Here is a 16,090-nt window from a genome sequence, read left to right on the forward strand (position 1 = left end):
CAGTGTTTTCCCCGGCGCCTCTTCTAATCTGGTACAAAAGCTGCTGAAGACCAACCCACCTGGAGCACCTCCCAGAAAGGGGCCTTTGCCCTATCTATAGCCCCAGCCTCACCCAGGAGGGGAAAGGAGGAAACGGTCCTGGTCGCTTGCCTCCTGTTTGCACAGCATCCCCAGCTGAGGGCCTATTTGCATTGCTCTCTCCTATGTAAAAACCTGAGCCCTATGCAAAGGGGTGAAAATAAACACAGGAGCAATTTTCTGTCTCCACCCCGAAAGGCTCAAAAATCCCTCCAGGGACTCAAGATACTCCAGTGATGAGCAGAGGAGAAAAACCTGAACAGAACAGAACAGGCGGGGGCCGATCACAGAGTGAGGACTGCCTCTCATCCTGTACAGCAGCCCCCGAGCAGGATGGCCCTGGATTGATCATCACCAGGATCCCTCCTGGCCTACAAATCAGTAAGAGAAAACTGCCCTCCTCGCAGACATCATTTTGCCATCAGCCTGGTCACAACTGCAGGGGAAGGGGAGACGCTCAGCCGTGGCTGTGAGAAGCAGGAGGAGGGGACAGAGCAGCGAATCTATAAACTTGAGGGGGAAGAGGGAACATCAGGTCTCATGAAACTCGATCAACTTGGGATGGCCTCATTGCCTTGCCTTGTAACATATACCCCCAGCCTCCCACACACTTCAGAGACAGACTCCGGGCAACAATAGGCCCCATCGGATTGGAACATACATGGCATTCCAGGTAACACACATACAGACCCCCCGAGGTACTCCATCCCCCACGGCAGCCAAGGGGCCCTTTTAGAGGAGCTGGGTAACACAGCCATAAACAAAAGCCACCAGCCCCCACCACCGCACACACTGCCAAAACAGCAGCTCTTCGGTGACTCGCTGCCCACTAATGAGCTGAGATGTGGAACTGCACGTTCAGATTCTCAGTCCTGGACTCCTTCCCTGGACCTTGCCTAGGTGCCTGGTCATCCACCTTCCATCCCCACTAACTTCCATGAGTGCAGACAGCGCCCTGCACCTTGCAGCACCAGCCCCTTCGCACTGGGATCACGATACAGATGAGAACACAGGGAGTCCTCTCCCCTGCGCTTACCTTGGGTGGGGAGCAGATGCTCCCACAAAGCCTGGAGACAGGAAGGCATGTGTTTGGGAGTGCTTAGGTAGGCCCCCCCTTAGGGAGCAGGCACAGCCTGCAACCCCATCTATATAGTGACCTGAGGTAGGGCTAGCATCATTGCTCCACCCACCACACACCTAGGCCCACCTATTGCTGGAGAGAAGGTGTCTGGGGCTGGCTCCACGGGCAGAGTGAAGCCCCCTAGCGACACAGACAGGAGGACGCTGTGAAGGAAACAACAATAAAGGCCATGCACAATAAGCCCCTAGGGTCACTCTGGTGTTGGAGGGAAGTTGGACTTTCCAGGCCCTGCTGATTGATCTGGCAGGGTGGAGGCTGTAACTGACGTGTTTATGACCCATGGGACCGATCCTGCCACCTTTGTTCCCCAAAATAACCTTAGAGATGTGAATGTGCTTCTCCTAGGGGTTAGTGTAGTCTATAGGAATGGGGCAGAATCCCTCCATTAGATAATTTGGGATTCTCTAGTGGGCCTCTGTCTCCTATTGCAAAAGCCATCAGAAGCTAACAGGGCAGCAGTGTACTTACCTAGCTAGGCCTTGTAGCTTTGTCTAGCGTCAGTAAATACAGGTCTTGGGAACCAAATGGTGTCCGTATGGTTTCCTCACATTCTCAGTGTTGCGTAGAAAGCAAAAAGTTTGGGGGATCACGTCTGGCTGGCTCTACGAACTGGATCCAACTCTGCAAGCAAACACAACAGCTCCGGTGGGTGTCCTTAAAATGTCACTGTTTACCATCTCCTGGGGCCAGATTTTTCCAAAAAGCTCAGCCCCCACAGCTGGGTCTGAATTTGCCAATGTGCTGAATGAGCTCTTCCGAAAAACCACCTAACAACTTGTTTCAGTGCGTTCCCAGGGGGCTGAACCTTTCTGAAAATTCCAGCCATAGTACTTCTGTTTGCCGGGCTGGTCTCTGTACTTAGCATGGGGGCCGCTGCAAACAGCGTAGCCAGTTTAGGAGTGTCCGCTGGAGACAAATGCCCGGTTTATAGTGGTGTCCACTGTGCTATGCATGCTGTTCACATACAGCCATACGCATCTGTGCCTCTCTCCCTGGGAAAGCAGGTAGCAAGCATAAGCCCCTACCTTTATGGAAATGTCCCAGAGGATCTGTAACTTCTGCGTGGTCAGCCCATTGCATCTGGGCAGAACCTCTACTAATGTATTATTATTAAGCATTTATATTATAGCAATGCCTATCCGGATCAGGTCTTGTTGCACTAGGTGCTCCACAAACACAAAGAGACATTGTTTTGTTTGTTTAAAGGAAAGGAACACACTTTCAGCTAAGAAAATTAGTAAGCCCCTAATTCTGCCATTATTCACAGCAATCCCACTGTCCTTGGGGTGAAAATCAGGGCAGAATCTGCCTCAAAATTGCTTATAACTCTAGTTTCAAAGGAGGAATTTCCTTCAGAATTAGTATGATCAGAAGTTAAGGGATGCAGTGTGGGGAAGGGGCTAGACCTGACACTCAGAGTCAGGACATCTGACTTCTAACCCTGCCACTGACTCACTGGTTGACCTGGGGCAAATCCCTTCCTCTCGCTCCATGCCTCGGTTTCCCCCTCTTTAAAATGGGGCTTGTGATACTTGATCACTTTTGTAAGGCACATCAAGATCTATGAATGAAAAGCGTGATAGGCGTCAATCATCATGTCAGCTTAAAAAAATATTTTTAAGGGAAAATTTCGGTTCACAGCCAGGTAGCTTTATGTTTCAGAACCTCTGGTATTTTGTCTTCTTGAATTACCCTGTCCTCTGAATGTTGAGTATAATCTGAGCCATTAGTTAATTGTCTGCTGGCCGGTATGTGATTGACACTATTGCATGAATGCAACGCATCGATCGGCCCAGGGTACTAACATGAGATGGCAGAGCGTGCCCTGTAGCAGATGTTCTTTAATGGTCGTGGCAAAGGTGCTGCATGCACACAGAACCCTCTCTCCCCTGTTTAAGTACAGTACAGTTTCCTCTCTGATAAAGAGTTCCTGCCGCAGTCCCCCCCTTTGCCTCACACTCCAAACCCATGCATGCCTCACCACGCACCCAGTTCGAAGCCCAGCATGGGGCTCTGATACGATCTCACTTCCTAGACATGAATATTAGCTCTGCTGCTGATTTATGATAAAGGGATAAGCCTCCGAGACACTGTTCAGGGGGAGTGTTTTGAGACATGCTGTGATGTGCCCCAATCAAGAATAAAGCCTTTGAAAGACGAGCGGATGCTGCTGCCTGCTGCGACCTTGACTTAAAAGGCCATCTTCACTAGGAGCCTGGTACCCGCCGATGATGCCTTATGAATCCCGCTCAGCCATCTGCACCTGGGCAAGCAGGGGTAGCCTAGAGCTCTGCTCCGTGGTGCAGCAGCTGCAGGGGACAAGCCCCAAAATTTGGAAGGAAAGGAGAGAGCGGTAGCAGTTCTGTAGTTACCACTACCCATGAGACATCTGAGCAGGACACAGCTCAGCTCGGTTCCAAAGCACCAGCTTCGTATTGTTCAATAGCCACTGCTCTCAGTGGGCAAACACAACAGAGAAGCCAAAGTTCCCTTCTCACTGACACTGGTGCAGCTCCGGGGCCTGGCACAGGTATAACGGAGAGGTCTGTGCAGCACAGAGGGGGCAGTGTAGACCGCCCTAGAAAGCTTTGATTTATTTACAGAGCAAATGCGTTACCCACCGGCAGCAAAGCTGGAGTAACAGGAATACACTGCTCCTCACGGCACTTTTTAGCCTAGGACCTCCGAGTTCTTTATCAACCATTATGAAAGCCCCTGGGCAGAGAGAAATATTTACGGTTTGGGGAACTGAAGAACAGATGTTAAGGGCAGAATTTTTCAGTGCGTTTGGAAAACCTGGACTTGTCCCCATGGCATCTGCTTGTTGCTAGGTACTTTTGAGACTCTGGTTAGTGCTCCTCCATGAACACAATAAAGGACACGTACAAAAGGCTAGATTGGCCTAAGACAGTGCACTGCAGTCTCTTGTTCTAGCTTTGGTTCACCACATCTCTGTCCCACAGCATCCAGGTAGATGGGAGTCAGAAATGTTGAGTGGAAAGGTAATTGCGGTGGGCACAGAAGTCCATTTTTGTTGCTGCCCAGATGGCCTCCCTGCTATAAGAATCAGCTGGTGTTAGCACCCACGGTAGTGCAGGAGAGTGATCAGTACAGGTGACGCTTAGGACTCCAGACTTCAAGCCCAAGCTGCGGGAGGGAATGAGGTTTCTTGGCTAGAGCAGGCGACTGAGGTCCCCCAAGTTTGAGTCCCACCCTTGCAGAGGCCTGGGAGTCAGGTGCAGCCACTGACTTGCTACCATTCCTTGGGCCAAGTCCCACAGTAGCTCCATGGTTCTTTTGGAAGCTAGAGTTAACGTTCACCTCCCCACCGGGTCTTGGGAGGCTCAGTGAACTAACATTTGATCCGTGCGTCAAAGAGCTTATGTGAACGTGAAGCGTCGGAGCAGGGCACGGCCGTTCTTCTTGCCGGTGTGGCTGAGAGGAAGCAACATGCCCTTGACTTGTTTTTCCCAAGAAATGCTGCAGCCAGGGTAATTTTGCTCTGGTGGGTGTGAATGTCAAAGTACATGACACAGGAAGGAGACTGCACTGTCCACCTTCCATCCTGGCCAGCTTTCGGGGCAGGTTGCCTGTGCTAATAAACTTTGCTGAATCTGGCCTTTTAGCATCCTGCAGTCAGAGCGCTTGGGTCGGGGGCTTGACAGAAGGAAAGGGGGAAACAGTGGCCAAGGCCATCATAAAGGCCCCAATAAACTTCCCCAGGCATGATATTTACCATAGTTTTGATGAAAAGTGATCTATTCTCCCTACTGTTTTAACCCAGGTCCCCCGGTCTATCCAGCCACAGAGTGGGGTCACTAACGACTTCCGCTGCCCCTTTCTTTGGGACAACGAGCCCATATTAGGAGCAGAAATCAGGCCTCTGGGTTTGCAGCAAGGCAAAGCAGCATGAGTCAGGCCCTAGGACACAACACATGGGGCTTTCAGGAATCATCATTGCAACGTGCATCATGGCTGGGACAGGCCAGACTGCTGCACAGAGCACTGGCCCAGACTCTTCAGGATCCTTTCTGACCTTCTGATGCCAACCCAGTTTCTAAACCCATTGATTCTTCTTCCCAAGGCGGCTGTCAGTGTAAATGGTGGCGCTAACCCAAGATCAGCAGGCAGCCAGCCAGCCACACAAAGCCTCTGCCTTTGTACCTTGGGGTTGAGCCCACTGCAAGCACCACCACATGCACTCTGACCCAGAGAGCCCACTGGCATGGTGGTCCGGCATTCATTTCCTGGCTTCAAATATGAGCATATGGACAACAAGCAATTACTCTAGGAAACAACCCTGAGTCTTTCCGCTGATGCTAATGAGATTTTTAGCATCCAAATGGCTCATGAGTTTGTTTTCAGCCACATATGAAAGCCTCTGTGCAAATCCAGGGATCATATCAAAGAGCCACAGTCAAACTCACTTTAAACAACCATCTAGGCAAAGAATGACCCACTGAGAGTCTGTGCGAAAATAAAGCTTATGCTTCACACAAATGACAACGCCGCCCCCCCCCCATCCCATGGCAGACAGATTTAATTTTGACTTACATGGGGCAGGAAAACGTTTGTCCCAGTGGAGTCTCTTGGAAAAAAGCAGCGTTTAAAGTGGAAGAACCATAAGTATAGTGCCACTAGAGATACTAGATGAAAACACAGAGCTTTCCACAGAAACCATGTTCCTAAAAGGAACAAACTTCCCCTGAGTCAAGGGGTTAAATAGAAATTTAAGGGGGGCAGTAGAAATTGGGAACAAGAAGGTCTGTCAAATGAAGATGCCGTCTGTCCACCGAAGCCCCTTGTAATCACAGAAGGGAGCAAAGATCTTGCAAACAAGAGCCTGTTAAAGGAACGGTCCGTGTTAGGGTAATCGAGTTTAGACCATGAAATGGAAGGGTTGGAATGCTTTTGATTTCATTACTTCAGTACACAGGACCATAGCCATGGATAAAACAAGGGCACTCACATTTAACCTGAACCTGTGCCACCTTCATCTTTAATAAAAACACACTGCCCGAGTGTTTGGCAGGAAATGTGGCTCCAGGTTGCCGGGAGCAGGCTGTAATTTGTTCTGTAAAGTCAATGCTGTAGTCTCAGATGTTAAATTCCGTGGAGCAGAGACCACCTCTCAATTAGCTTGTAACAGGCCACCTACATTCCTAGCGCTGAACTATTTGCTTCCAACACATAAAGATTGGGAATGCTGTTTCTACAAAGGGACCAGGCTGTTTGAGGTCGGCTCTTGGATTTTTCTACACCTCCTGGTGTAGCATGTGAGCTCTGGTTGGGGCAAGAAAAGTTTCTCTGACAAATTCCACTCCCAGCACTTTTCTACCTAGAGATTTGTGTGCTCTGTAGCACCGCAATTGCTCCATGCAGTGGGGCATTCAACTGCAATAATCCCTCAACCCCACCACACTCAGGGTTAACTGTACATTTCAGGAACCTTACCACCACTCAGTGCATCCTCCTCAGAAGGCGTCTGTACCCACCTCTGCTCGGTGGAAAGGAATTTGCACGTTACGGAAAAACACAGCTTGCAAAGCAAACACAACAGGTTTCAGGAGAGCGGAAAGCCAAGCAAAAGGAGCCCTCTAAACACAGAGCCCGATTGTAAGAGTTCACTCTACCTTACTCCTTCTGCCTGCCACTCGCTCAGTCAGAAACAGACCCTTCCGTTCTTCCTCCTACTCTGAGGCAGGGCTATGTCAGTTCTCAGGGAACACAGGCATCGTAGAAGGTGCGGGGGTGAGAAATAGGCAGGCCTGCTTGTTGGCTATTGTACTGAATAAGAACGGTCCCCCACTCTACAGCCCAGCTTTATCTTTCTTCCAGGTTGTTTTGGAGCCAGTACAGGCGTATGAATGCTGGAGAACTCTATGTTCCAGCAGAGGCTTACGACACTTTGCAATCGTGGTGGATGGTGTTGCTAGGGGCAGCAGCGCCCTCTGTAGTCCAAGACTGTGGCCACGTTTCAACCTGCAGGTTTTCCCCTCAAGAGCTCAATCTCACTTTGAGATAGATATTCTCCCAATTCATTTCTACAAGAGCTCAAAGCACTTTACAATTATACCTCACTCCACCCCTTGAGGAAGGGAAGTACTATGGACTTCTATTTTAGAGAGGGGGAAACTGAGGCACAACATGGAGACGTGACTTGCCCAAAGTCATCAGCAAGTGAGCTAGCAGACCCAAAAATAAATCACAGAACCCCAGACACGCAATCTAGTACTCTGTGACACAGACACCACCCTGTTGCTGTGTACAGCTCTTGGTTTAAAAGATTAGAAGAGGGGTTTGGAATTAACATACAATGAAAAAAACAAGGTACAATTGTGAAGACTTGTACCATTCTCACAGATGGGGAGAAGTCAGTGCTCTATTCATAGCGACAGGTGAGTATTTCACTAGTGCTTTAGAAGCCCCACTCACGGACCAGATCCCCATTGTGCTAGTCCCTGCCCTATGTGCAGACAAGCTTATGCTCCAATACAGGGTTTCTGCATCTTTCACAGCTTCCCTCTGAGAAAGCTGCTAATTACCCCTGCAGCTCACTTACAATACAATCAGTCTATTTTGGTAGACTGTTTAACATCAGCTATGACATGCCTTATGGTTAGTCTAAACTTCCTTCCACTCATCATTGGACGACTGCAAATGAATTTAACATACAGGATCAGTCTGATAGCATCAAGCAGTGGAGGAGCTGTATGCAGCGCTGAGAGCATCCTGAAACGTGTGATTTGGAGCAGGAAGCAGCACGGCTGGTAACAGAGAGCTATTTCTCCTACCAGTCTACATCTGTGCAACAGCAACTGGAAAGGGACAGACCCCCTTATGAGCACGGAGACATTTTTTATTTCATTGACCTTATGTTCATTGGACTCATGGCATGCATCTTTACTCTCTCCCCCCTCTAGTAAATATCCTTTTCTGATCTCCACATTTCTCACTGCCCTTTTATCCTTCTATGACAATTTCCTCACATATTTGGAGAGAAAAAGTATTGCTTCAGAAACACGGAGCTGAAATATTTTAGGCATAAGGATGAGTCTCAAGGCCATGATTTGCCTTTGCACCTGCATCTAGTTAATCAGGTGGAATTTGTAGGCACCGTGAGGTATCATAAATACCCAGCAATTGTAGCCCTATCACTATTAATCGAGAGAATCCCGTAGTTATTTACTGCTCTGTAAAACTTCAGTGAGCATCTTGAGGATCCACGTAAAGCAGACACAGGGGAACCCAGTGACTATTCTATGCCTTCCATACGTAGTCCTTGGCAATGTTTAACTGCGTTCATCCACAGATGGTCTAACATTTGTGTCAGCACAAGACATGTACCTTTCTGTTGCTGTTTGTGCAGAACGCTTTGGAACTCATGAAAACGGATACAGAAATACCAATTATTTTGTTAGCAGGTAGTATGCCTGATTTTGTTTCAGCTACAATATTGTGATAACATGTCCCATTCGATCATCATAGCTTTAAGCCTGGTAAGAGGTGTTACAATTTCTCTGCAGAATAGCTCAGTGAAATGGGTGAAAGTGCACCGGGTTACCTACGCTGGAACTGCATCTAAATTCTTTCAGATGCAAACAAGATAGACAAATAATTGTACACAATCCAGAAAAGCCCGAGCTGCTGTATTTCTGCATGTCTGGGATGAATAATGAGAGAGAGAGAGAGAGAGAGAGAAGTAGCTGACAGCAGCAGCAACAACAAAAAATATGTGGATTTTATTTTTTTTAAACTTGAAAGGGAGAACATTTTTTCCCAATGGTCCCTTCCGTAGACTGGACCAAAATAGATTACAGGTATTTTAACTGTCCACTGTTGAACTGCATGTGTTAGATTTCCATGAACAGGGGAGATTTTTTTTCTTCTGAATTTCTCTGAATTCACTGGTTTGCAGGATAATAGCTATATGCAAAACTATGTTTTGAAAACTGAATGCTGACTAAATTACTCCAGTCTAAACGATTGTTACTGTAGCCCTCAAATCAAGACGTGTGTCTTCAAAGCACCAAGACATCCTCCATCAAAGCGGTATCAAATCTACACATATGGCTGCAACTACATTTCTTTTGTTTTAATTGAAAAAGGAGCAGAAGGGGTCTAATAGTGGTATCTAAGCCAGGAAGCATATAGGAATAAAAGAAAATGCATCCATCTCACAGATCCCCGAGCAAACCATCCAGGAGATCCCCATACAGACAGCACATTACTCCCAAATTAAAAATTGAAGAAAATATTAAAAACCCAAACATCTCAGATATTTCCAAATTGTTTAGTGACCTGACCACAGGAACTCTCGAGTTTTAATCCTGGCTCTGACACTGACTCCCTCTCTGTGATCTTGGGTCAACTACTTAGCCTCTCTGCTTAAATTTCCCCACTCAAATACGAGGATAATACTTAATTACATTGGCAAGTGTGAGGATTGAGCATTGTTTGCTAAATGCTTTGATTAAATTCCTGGAGTCCTTCCCAGCATATTAACATACTTAACTGTAGAAATAATCCTTTACCAACAAGTACTTCTGTATAGATTCTCAAGAAATTTTATACTGTTTTATCAGTTAAAAGCTCTCTTCACGCAACTGAGATATGTTGGTAGAGAATAGTAATGCTAAGTTCCTAGACAAATTCCATCCTAATTTTACTGGATCTCTATAGTCTGGAGACAGCATGTGGCTCTGGTATTGTATTGAACAATTCAGATGGTGCATGGGTATTGTTCCAGAACAAAGATTTTTTTTTCCTATCAGAAATTGAACAGATCCATTTTAAGAAAAAAAGGTTTATTTTAGATTACATATTTTCCCCCAACAAAAACTGTGAGGGAGGGATGTAGGCATGAGATCAAATAAATTTAAGTTCACAGTTAACATAAAAATTACCCCCGACATTAATTGGTTCTCCAATGTAAAAAATGTTACTATCAAAGAAGAATTGCCAGACTGGCTCACACTCAAGACACCAGTGAAGTTTCTGTTTTTACTCTTTTCAAATCAAGCTCATTTGGAGTTTTTATTTTCAAAACACCATCCACTTTCCCAGCACAGTGACTCTTGTTTATAATAATGTTTAGTCCACCCCGCACATTGAGTGAAAATTCTAGTTCGGAACACTCTTTAGTGTATTCCACCCTCTGAATGACAAGTTCTAGTTAGAAACACTTTGTAGAAGAGTAATATTGTCCCCCTTTAACATGATCCGACCTGCAACACAAAGGAGAACGGAAATGGCAGTTAGAGAGATTATCCTCAGGTCATGCAATGTCTAACTTGCAGAAAATTTTGTTGCAGAAAATCTTTCAAAAAGAAGTCTGCCTGGTGCCTACATAGTGCTTCTTTCTATTAACACTTACCATGGGAAAGACTGCAGTACAGATCAGAAGTTTCCTTTCAGTACAAAAAGAAAAGGAGTACTTGTGGCACCTTAGAGACTAACCAATTTATTTGAGCATGAGCTTTCGTGAGCTACAGCTCACTTCATCGGATGCATACCGTGGAAACTGCAGCAGACTTTATATATACACAGAGATCTGTGAGAGACTCTTGGGAGACAGACCAGTCCTTGCCTACAGACAGCCCCCCAGCCTGAAGCAAATACTCACCCACAACCACATACCACACAACAGAACCACTAACCCAGGAATCTATCCTTGCAACAAAGCCCGTTGCCAACTGTGCCCACATATCTATTCAGGGGGCACCATCACAGGGCCTAATCACATTAGCCACACTATCAGAGGCTCGTTCACCTGCACATCCACCAATGTGATATATGCCATCATGTGCCAGCAATGCCCCTCTGCCATGTACATTGGTCAAACTGGACAGTCTCTACGTAAAAGAATAAATGGACACAAATCAGATGTCAAGAATTATAACATTCATAAACCAGTCGGAGAACACTTCAATCTCTCTGGTCACGCAATTACAGACATGAAGGTCGCTATCTTAAAACAAAAAAACTTCAAATCCAGACTCCAGCGAGAAACTGCTGAATTGGAATTCATTTGCAAATTGGATACTATTACTTTAGGCTTAAATAGAGACTGGGAGTGGCTAAGTCATTATGCAAGGTAGCCTATTTCCCCTTGTTCCCCCCCCCCCCCCCCACGTTCTGGTTAAACTTGGATTTATGCTGGAAATGGCCCACCTTGATTATCATACACATTGTAAGGAGAGTGGTCAGTTTGGATGAGCTATTACCAGCAGGAGAATGAGTTTGTGTGTGTGTGTGGGGGGGGGGGTGAGAAAACCTGGATTTGTGCTGGAAACGGCCCACCTTGATTATCATGCACATTGTAGGGAGAGTGGTCACTTTGGGATGAACTATTACCATCAGGAGAGTGAGTTTGTGTGTGTGGTTTTTGGAAAAGGGGGACAGGGGGGTGAGAAAACCTGGATTTGTGCTGGAAATGGCCCACCCTGATTATCATGCACATTGTAAAGAGAGTGGTCACTTTGGATGGGCTATTACCAGCAGGAGAGTGAGTTTGTGTGTGTGTGTGTGGGGGGGGGGGGGGTGCGGAGGGTGAGAAAACCAGGATTTGTGCTGGAAATGGCCCAACTTGATTATCATACACATTGTAAGGAGAGTGATCACTTTAGATAAGCTATTACCAGCAGGAGAGTGGGGTGGGAGGAGGTATTGTTTCATGGTCTCTGTGTATATAATGTCTTCTGCAGTTTCCACAGTATGCATCCGATGAAGTGAGCTGTAGCTCACGAAAGCTTATGCTCAAATAAATTGGTTAGTCTCTAAGGTGCCACAAGTACTCCTTTTCTTTTTGCGAATACAGACTAACACGGCTGTTATACTGAAACCTGTCATTACACAGCAACTAGACGCCTGTGGCTGGCCCATGCCAGCCACCTTGGGCTCAGAGGGCTAGGGCTTTGGGGCTGTTTCACTGCAGTGTAGACGTCCAGGCTCAGGCTCCAGCTTGAGCCCTGGGACCCTCCCACCTCGCAGGGTCTTAGAGCCTGGGCTCCAGCCCAGGCCCAGAAGCCTACACAGCAATGAAACAGCCCCACATTGAGCCGTTGTGAGCCTAAGTCAGCTTGCACGGGCCAGACACAGGTTTTAATTTGTTGTGTAGACACAACTGAGTGTGTGGGGAGGGTACTAGGACTGTTGTATTTAAATGAATTAAAAACATAAGAATGGCCATACTAAGTCAAACCAATGGTCCATGGAGCCCAATATCCAGCCTTCTGACAGTGGCTGATGCCAGAGGCTTCAGAGGGAATGAACAGAACAGGGCAATTATAGAGTGATCCATCCCCAGCTGTCCAGTCTCAGCTTCTGGGAGTCAGAGGTTCAGGGACACCCAGTAAATAGGATTTTGTCCCTGACCATCTGGGCTACTAGCCATTGATGGACCTATCCTCCATGAATTTACCTAATTATTTTCTGAACCCGGCTGTACTTTGGGCCTTCACAACATCCCTTGGCAATGAGTTCCACAGGTTGACTGTGCATTGTGTGAAGAACTACTTCCTTTCACTTGTTTTAAACCTGCTGCCTATTAATTTCACTGGGTCACCCCTAGCTCCAGTGTTTCATGAAGGGGTAAATTACACCTCCAGTTAATACAACAGTACAGAAATAGATATGGGAGTCTGGAGTTTAGATTGGCCTCCTCCAGCCACCCTGACACCCAAGAGAAGGCAGAGAGCTGTTGTTTATTAAACCACCTTTTTAAAGATTCAGATTCATTTTAGGACTCACTCACTCTTTGAGAAGTGCTGGATTCTGACATACAGCTAATCAGAATAGAACATTCATCAGCTCTCTAATCCCAACACAGTTAACCTACAGCAGAACTAATGCTATTCATTTGCTATTCACCAATGGGTTTCACTATCCTTCAGTCAAAGCTATTCATTTGCTCTGCATTTTATATTGCTGCCACACACATGGTTCATATATGCAGCTTGGTGCCATAAATCATTTAACCCATGCAGACTTACCCAGCTGTTTCCTTGCTTTTGTTTTTGAGTGTATCTCCTCTGCATCATCCAGAACCAGGTTCATGTATTCATCAAAACCCTAAGAACCAACAACAAAGTGGTTAGTGAACAAAATTGCCTGGTCTCAAGCCTCAACAGTAGGAGCTGCTTTCACTAAGGGGACACAGAAAAACACCTGTCAGGAATGGTCTAGATAATACTTAGTCCTGCCATGAGTGCAAGGGACTGACCTAGATGACCTCTCGAGGCCCCTTCTGGTCCTATGATGCTATGATTAAATGGATCTAAGTAAGACGACTGCTTGGAAAACAGGGGATGGGAGGGTGGCGTGTTATTCCTTCACTGTACTACTTTTTCCTGGGGAGTTGAAAATGGGACTTGTGAACTGGAAAAACAAATGAATGATGCAAAGTGCATATAACATGACACTCACAATGATACAGCCTTCTATGCGCATGTTCACCTGTTCATAGAGCCACACCTGAATCCTGGACCTCTGCAAAATCGGGGAGGGGGGAAGGAAAAGAGAAGAAAGCACATTATTAGCACAGGTACTCCAAGCAACAGTTACTCATTGGTATACAGGATATTATTATCTGTTTGCCCCATTGTAAGTCATTATTAAAAATATTCTTTGCGGTTTCTGTAAGAAGACCCAAATTAGAACTTAACGTTGCCCTGAGAGATCTTATAAATAAAAAGGCATGTTTTCTCTCCAATTATTGAGGATTTGTGAACATGTAAAGGAATAAATTTTAGAATGTAAACAATAGTAGAAGTCTGCTCAGGACTAATTTTAAAGCCTGACCCAAATCCAACTAGATCACAGTCAATTTTAACCCAACCCCGAGAGTATTTCATTGTTTTCATACCTGAACCCAACACTTGTAGTCAGGTCCCACTGGGTTTAGGTGAGGTTGCAATGGTCTAGGGCAGTCAACACAATCAGTGATAAAGAGCCTATCCGATCTGAGCTGCGCCTGAATGTATGCTACACAAATAATACCCAACCTAACCTGAACCTGACACCTGTATTCAGATCCTGTCGGGCTGCCAGGGTTATTACACACAAGCACATCACTGTACACTTTACCTTAGGATCAAACCTTTAGTATGCATTACTATTTCTTGGCATGCTAACAAAATATTAAACTTTGACCCACAATACAGTTTGGTGGCAGGAAGCTATTCAGTACAAAAAACCCCCCCAAAACCTTAAGAGCTAATACGTCAAATATTATCAGTACTATTATTAGTTAGAGATGGAAGAAACTGATCAGTTTATGAATCCCTGCTCCTTGCTGAAGAAGGAAGGAAGAAAGAATCCTTCCACACTCCAAAGACAAGATGTATCAGATGTAAATCTCAGCAACATGACCATGGCTAAAACCACCTGTTTTTGTTTGGATCATATTTACAATCACACAAGGAGTTGATAGTTAGACAGCATTACTTACATTCTGCAGGTACCTGAAGATGAGGTTCTGTAACACAGCACTTAAGGAAAAGCACAGAAGCAGCTCCTAGCACAACATGTGTCACTGTAACAACTCATCTGGTTATAACCAAAGTTCCCATTGTAAGAGCACCTTATTCTGAGGCAAGTCATGGTTTGTTTCTTGGAGGGGAGGGGGAGAAGTCCAGCTGGCATTGAACACACCGCTTCCCCCTTGGGACTCTGATAAAGAGTGGCCCCTTCCCAGTACACCCAGGCCCCACCCCAGGCACTAGACCCCCCAGCATGTAATGCCCGTGTGAGGGGCTGCATGGCAAACTCGATCTCTGCCCTCCCGCCAGCCCCCCATCCCCTCCCCCTCCCTGCCCCCCCACTCCCTCCCGCCAGCCCCCATCTCCTCCCCCTCCCTGGCCCCCCCCACTCCCTCCCGCCAGCCCCCATCTCCTCCCCCTCCCTGGCCCCCCCTTTCCCTCCCGCCAGCCCCCCATCTCCTCCCCCTCTCCCTCCCGCCAGCCCCCCATCCCCTCCTTATCCCGCCCAGCCCCTCCTCCCTCTCCCCCCCTCCCCGGCCCCCATCTCCGTCCTCTCAATCTCTCCCGCCCGCCAGTCCCCCCCCACTTCCCCCTCCCCGCCCAGCCCCAGCCCCATTTCCCCCGCGGCAGGATACGATGGGCTGCACCATCACCTTCTGCACCTTCTGGCCCTGCCCGCGATACGCCATGGCCGCGAGCGAGCCTCAGCCAACCGGCGGGAGGGAGGGAGAGAGAGAGAGAGAGAGAGACGGAAGAAACCGTTACCCCCAACAGCCCGCACGCGCGCGCCGCCCCAGCTCAAAGACTTCCGGTGCAGACCGGAAGCCGCCGGGGCCTGCCCGCGGAACGCCGGGAACCCTTTCCCGGCCACTCTGGCACGCTGGAGGACTCTCCGTCCCGCCTCTCCTGCTCCCCCCTCTCAGAGAGCCGGGTTCGAGGCGCCTGCTGTCCTCGGGCTGGGGGCACGAGCCCCGCAGCAGCCCAGCCTGGGAGGTCAGCGCTGGCTGTTCAGAGCCCCTGCCCAGAGCACGGGCCCAGAGCCTGCAGGGTGCATGCAACACAGGCGTGGGGCCGGGCGGGGGCCGGGGTGAGCCTGCTACCCCCTTTCCACGTGGCTTCACCCCCTCCCTGTGGAGGCCCAGCTCTGGCCCCAACCTGCTGTTACTTCAGGCGAGTCTCTTCGCTAGCTAGGTCTCCCAGTTTTGTGAAGTGCTTTGAGATGAAAGGAGTTAAGTATTATGAATTCCCCACACAGTCACACTGCCTCTTCCATTGTTTGCAAGCTGACCCTCTCTGCACCCCCTACCCCGGGGACATACTGTTTCCCCTACTGGTAACATTTTAAAGAAATTATTGGCTGTAGAAACCAAAAGATCCTTTTGTTTGCGCC

The 16,090-nt window shown here is 47.6% G+C and overlaps 2 protein-coding genes across 5 annotated transcripts in view; both read right to left on the bottom strand.

Annotated features, from left to right (window-relative positions):
- The window catches only part of SOX13 (SRY-box transcription factor 13), a 90,563-nt gene extending 83,545 nt beyond the window's left edge, over positions 1-7,018 (bottom strand). For 2 of the 4 annotated variants that reach the window (XM_084611285.1, XM_084611281.1), the window contains exons 1-2: positions 6,853-7,018; positions 1,688-1,840 (exon numbers count right to left, since the gene is read on the bottom strand). The gene's annotated coding sequence lies outside the window, so the exon portion shown is untranslated. The remainder of the gene's footprint in view (positions 1-1,687; positions 1,841-6,852) is intronic. The other 2 variants (XM_084611284.1, XM_084611283.1) reach the window with 1 other exon arrangement.
- A 2,991-nt stretch (positions 7,019-10,009) lies between these two features.
- On the bottom strand, positions 10,010-15,514 carry SNRPE (small nuclear ribonucleoprotein polypeptide E). The gene is made up of 5 exons (XM_084611366.1): positions 15,336-15,514; positions 14,670-14,696; positions 13,646-13,708; positions 13,213-13,291; positions 10,010-10,446 (listed from the first exon to the last, which is right to left on the bottom strand). Exons 1-5 carry the CDS (start codon positions 15,387-15,389, stop codon positions 10,391-10,393), a joined length of 279 nt encoding a protein of 92 aa, XP_084467492.1. The 5' UTR covers positions 15,390-15,514; the 3' UTR covers positions 10,010-10,390.
- Positions 15,515-16,090: the final 576 nt, after the last annotated feature.

The sequence above is a fragment of the Lepidochelys olivacea genome (genome assembly GCF_965140295.1).
Source record: "Lepidochelys olivacea isolate rLepOli2 genome assembly, chromosome: 21".
Taxonomy (NCBI): Eukaryota; Metazoa; Chordata; order Testudines; family Cheloniidae; genus Lepidochelys; species Lepidochelys olivacea.

Excerpts from the sequence above, each read along its gene's own strand:
- SNRPE (XM_084611366.1), bottom strand. The coding sequence starts at position 15,389 with ATGGCGTATCGCGGGCAGGGCCAGAAGGTGCAGAAGGTGATGGTGCAG. Across the intron at positions 14,697-15,335 it reads AGGTGATGGTGCAGCCCATC|AACCTCATCTTCAGGTACCT; the intron begins GTATCCTGCCGC and ends GCTGTGTTACAG. Across the intron at positions 13,709-14,669 it reads TCTTCAGGTACCTGCAGAAT|AGGTCCAGGATTCAGGTGTG; the intron begins GTAAGTAATGCT and ends CCGATTTTGCAG.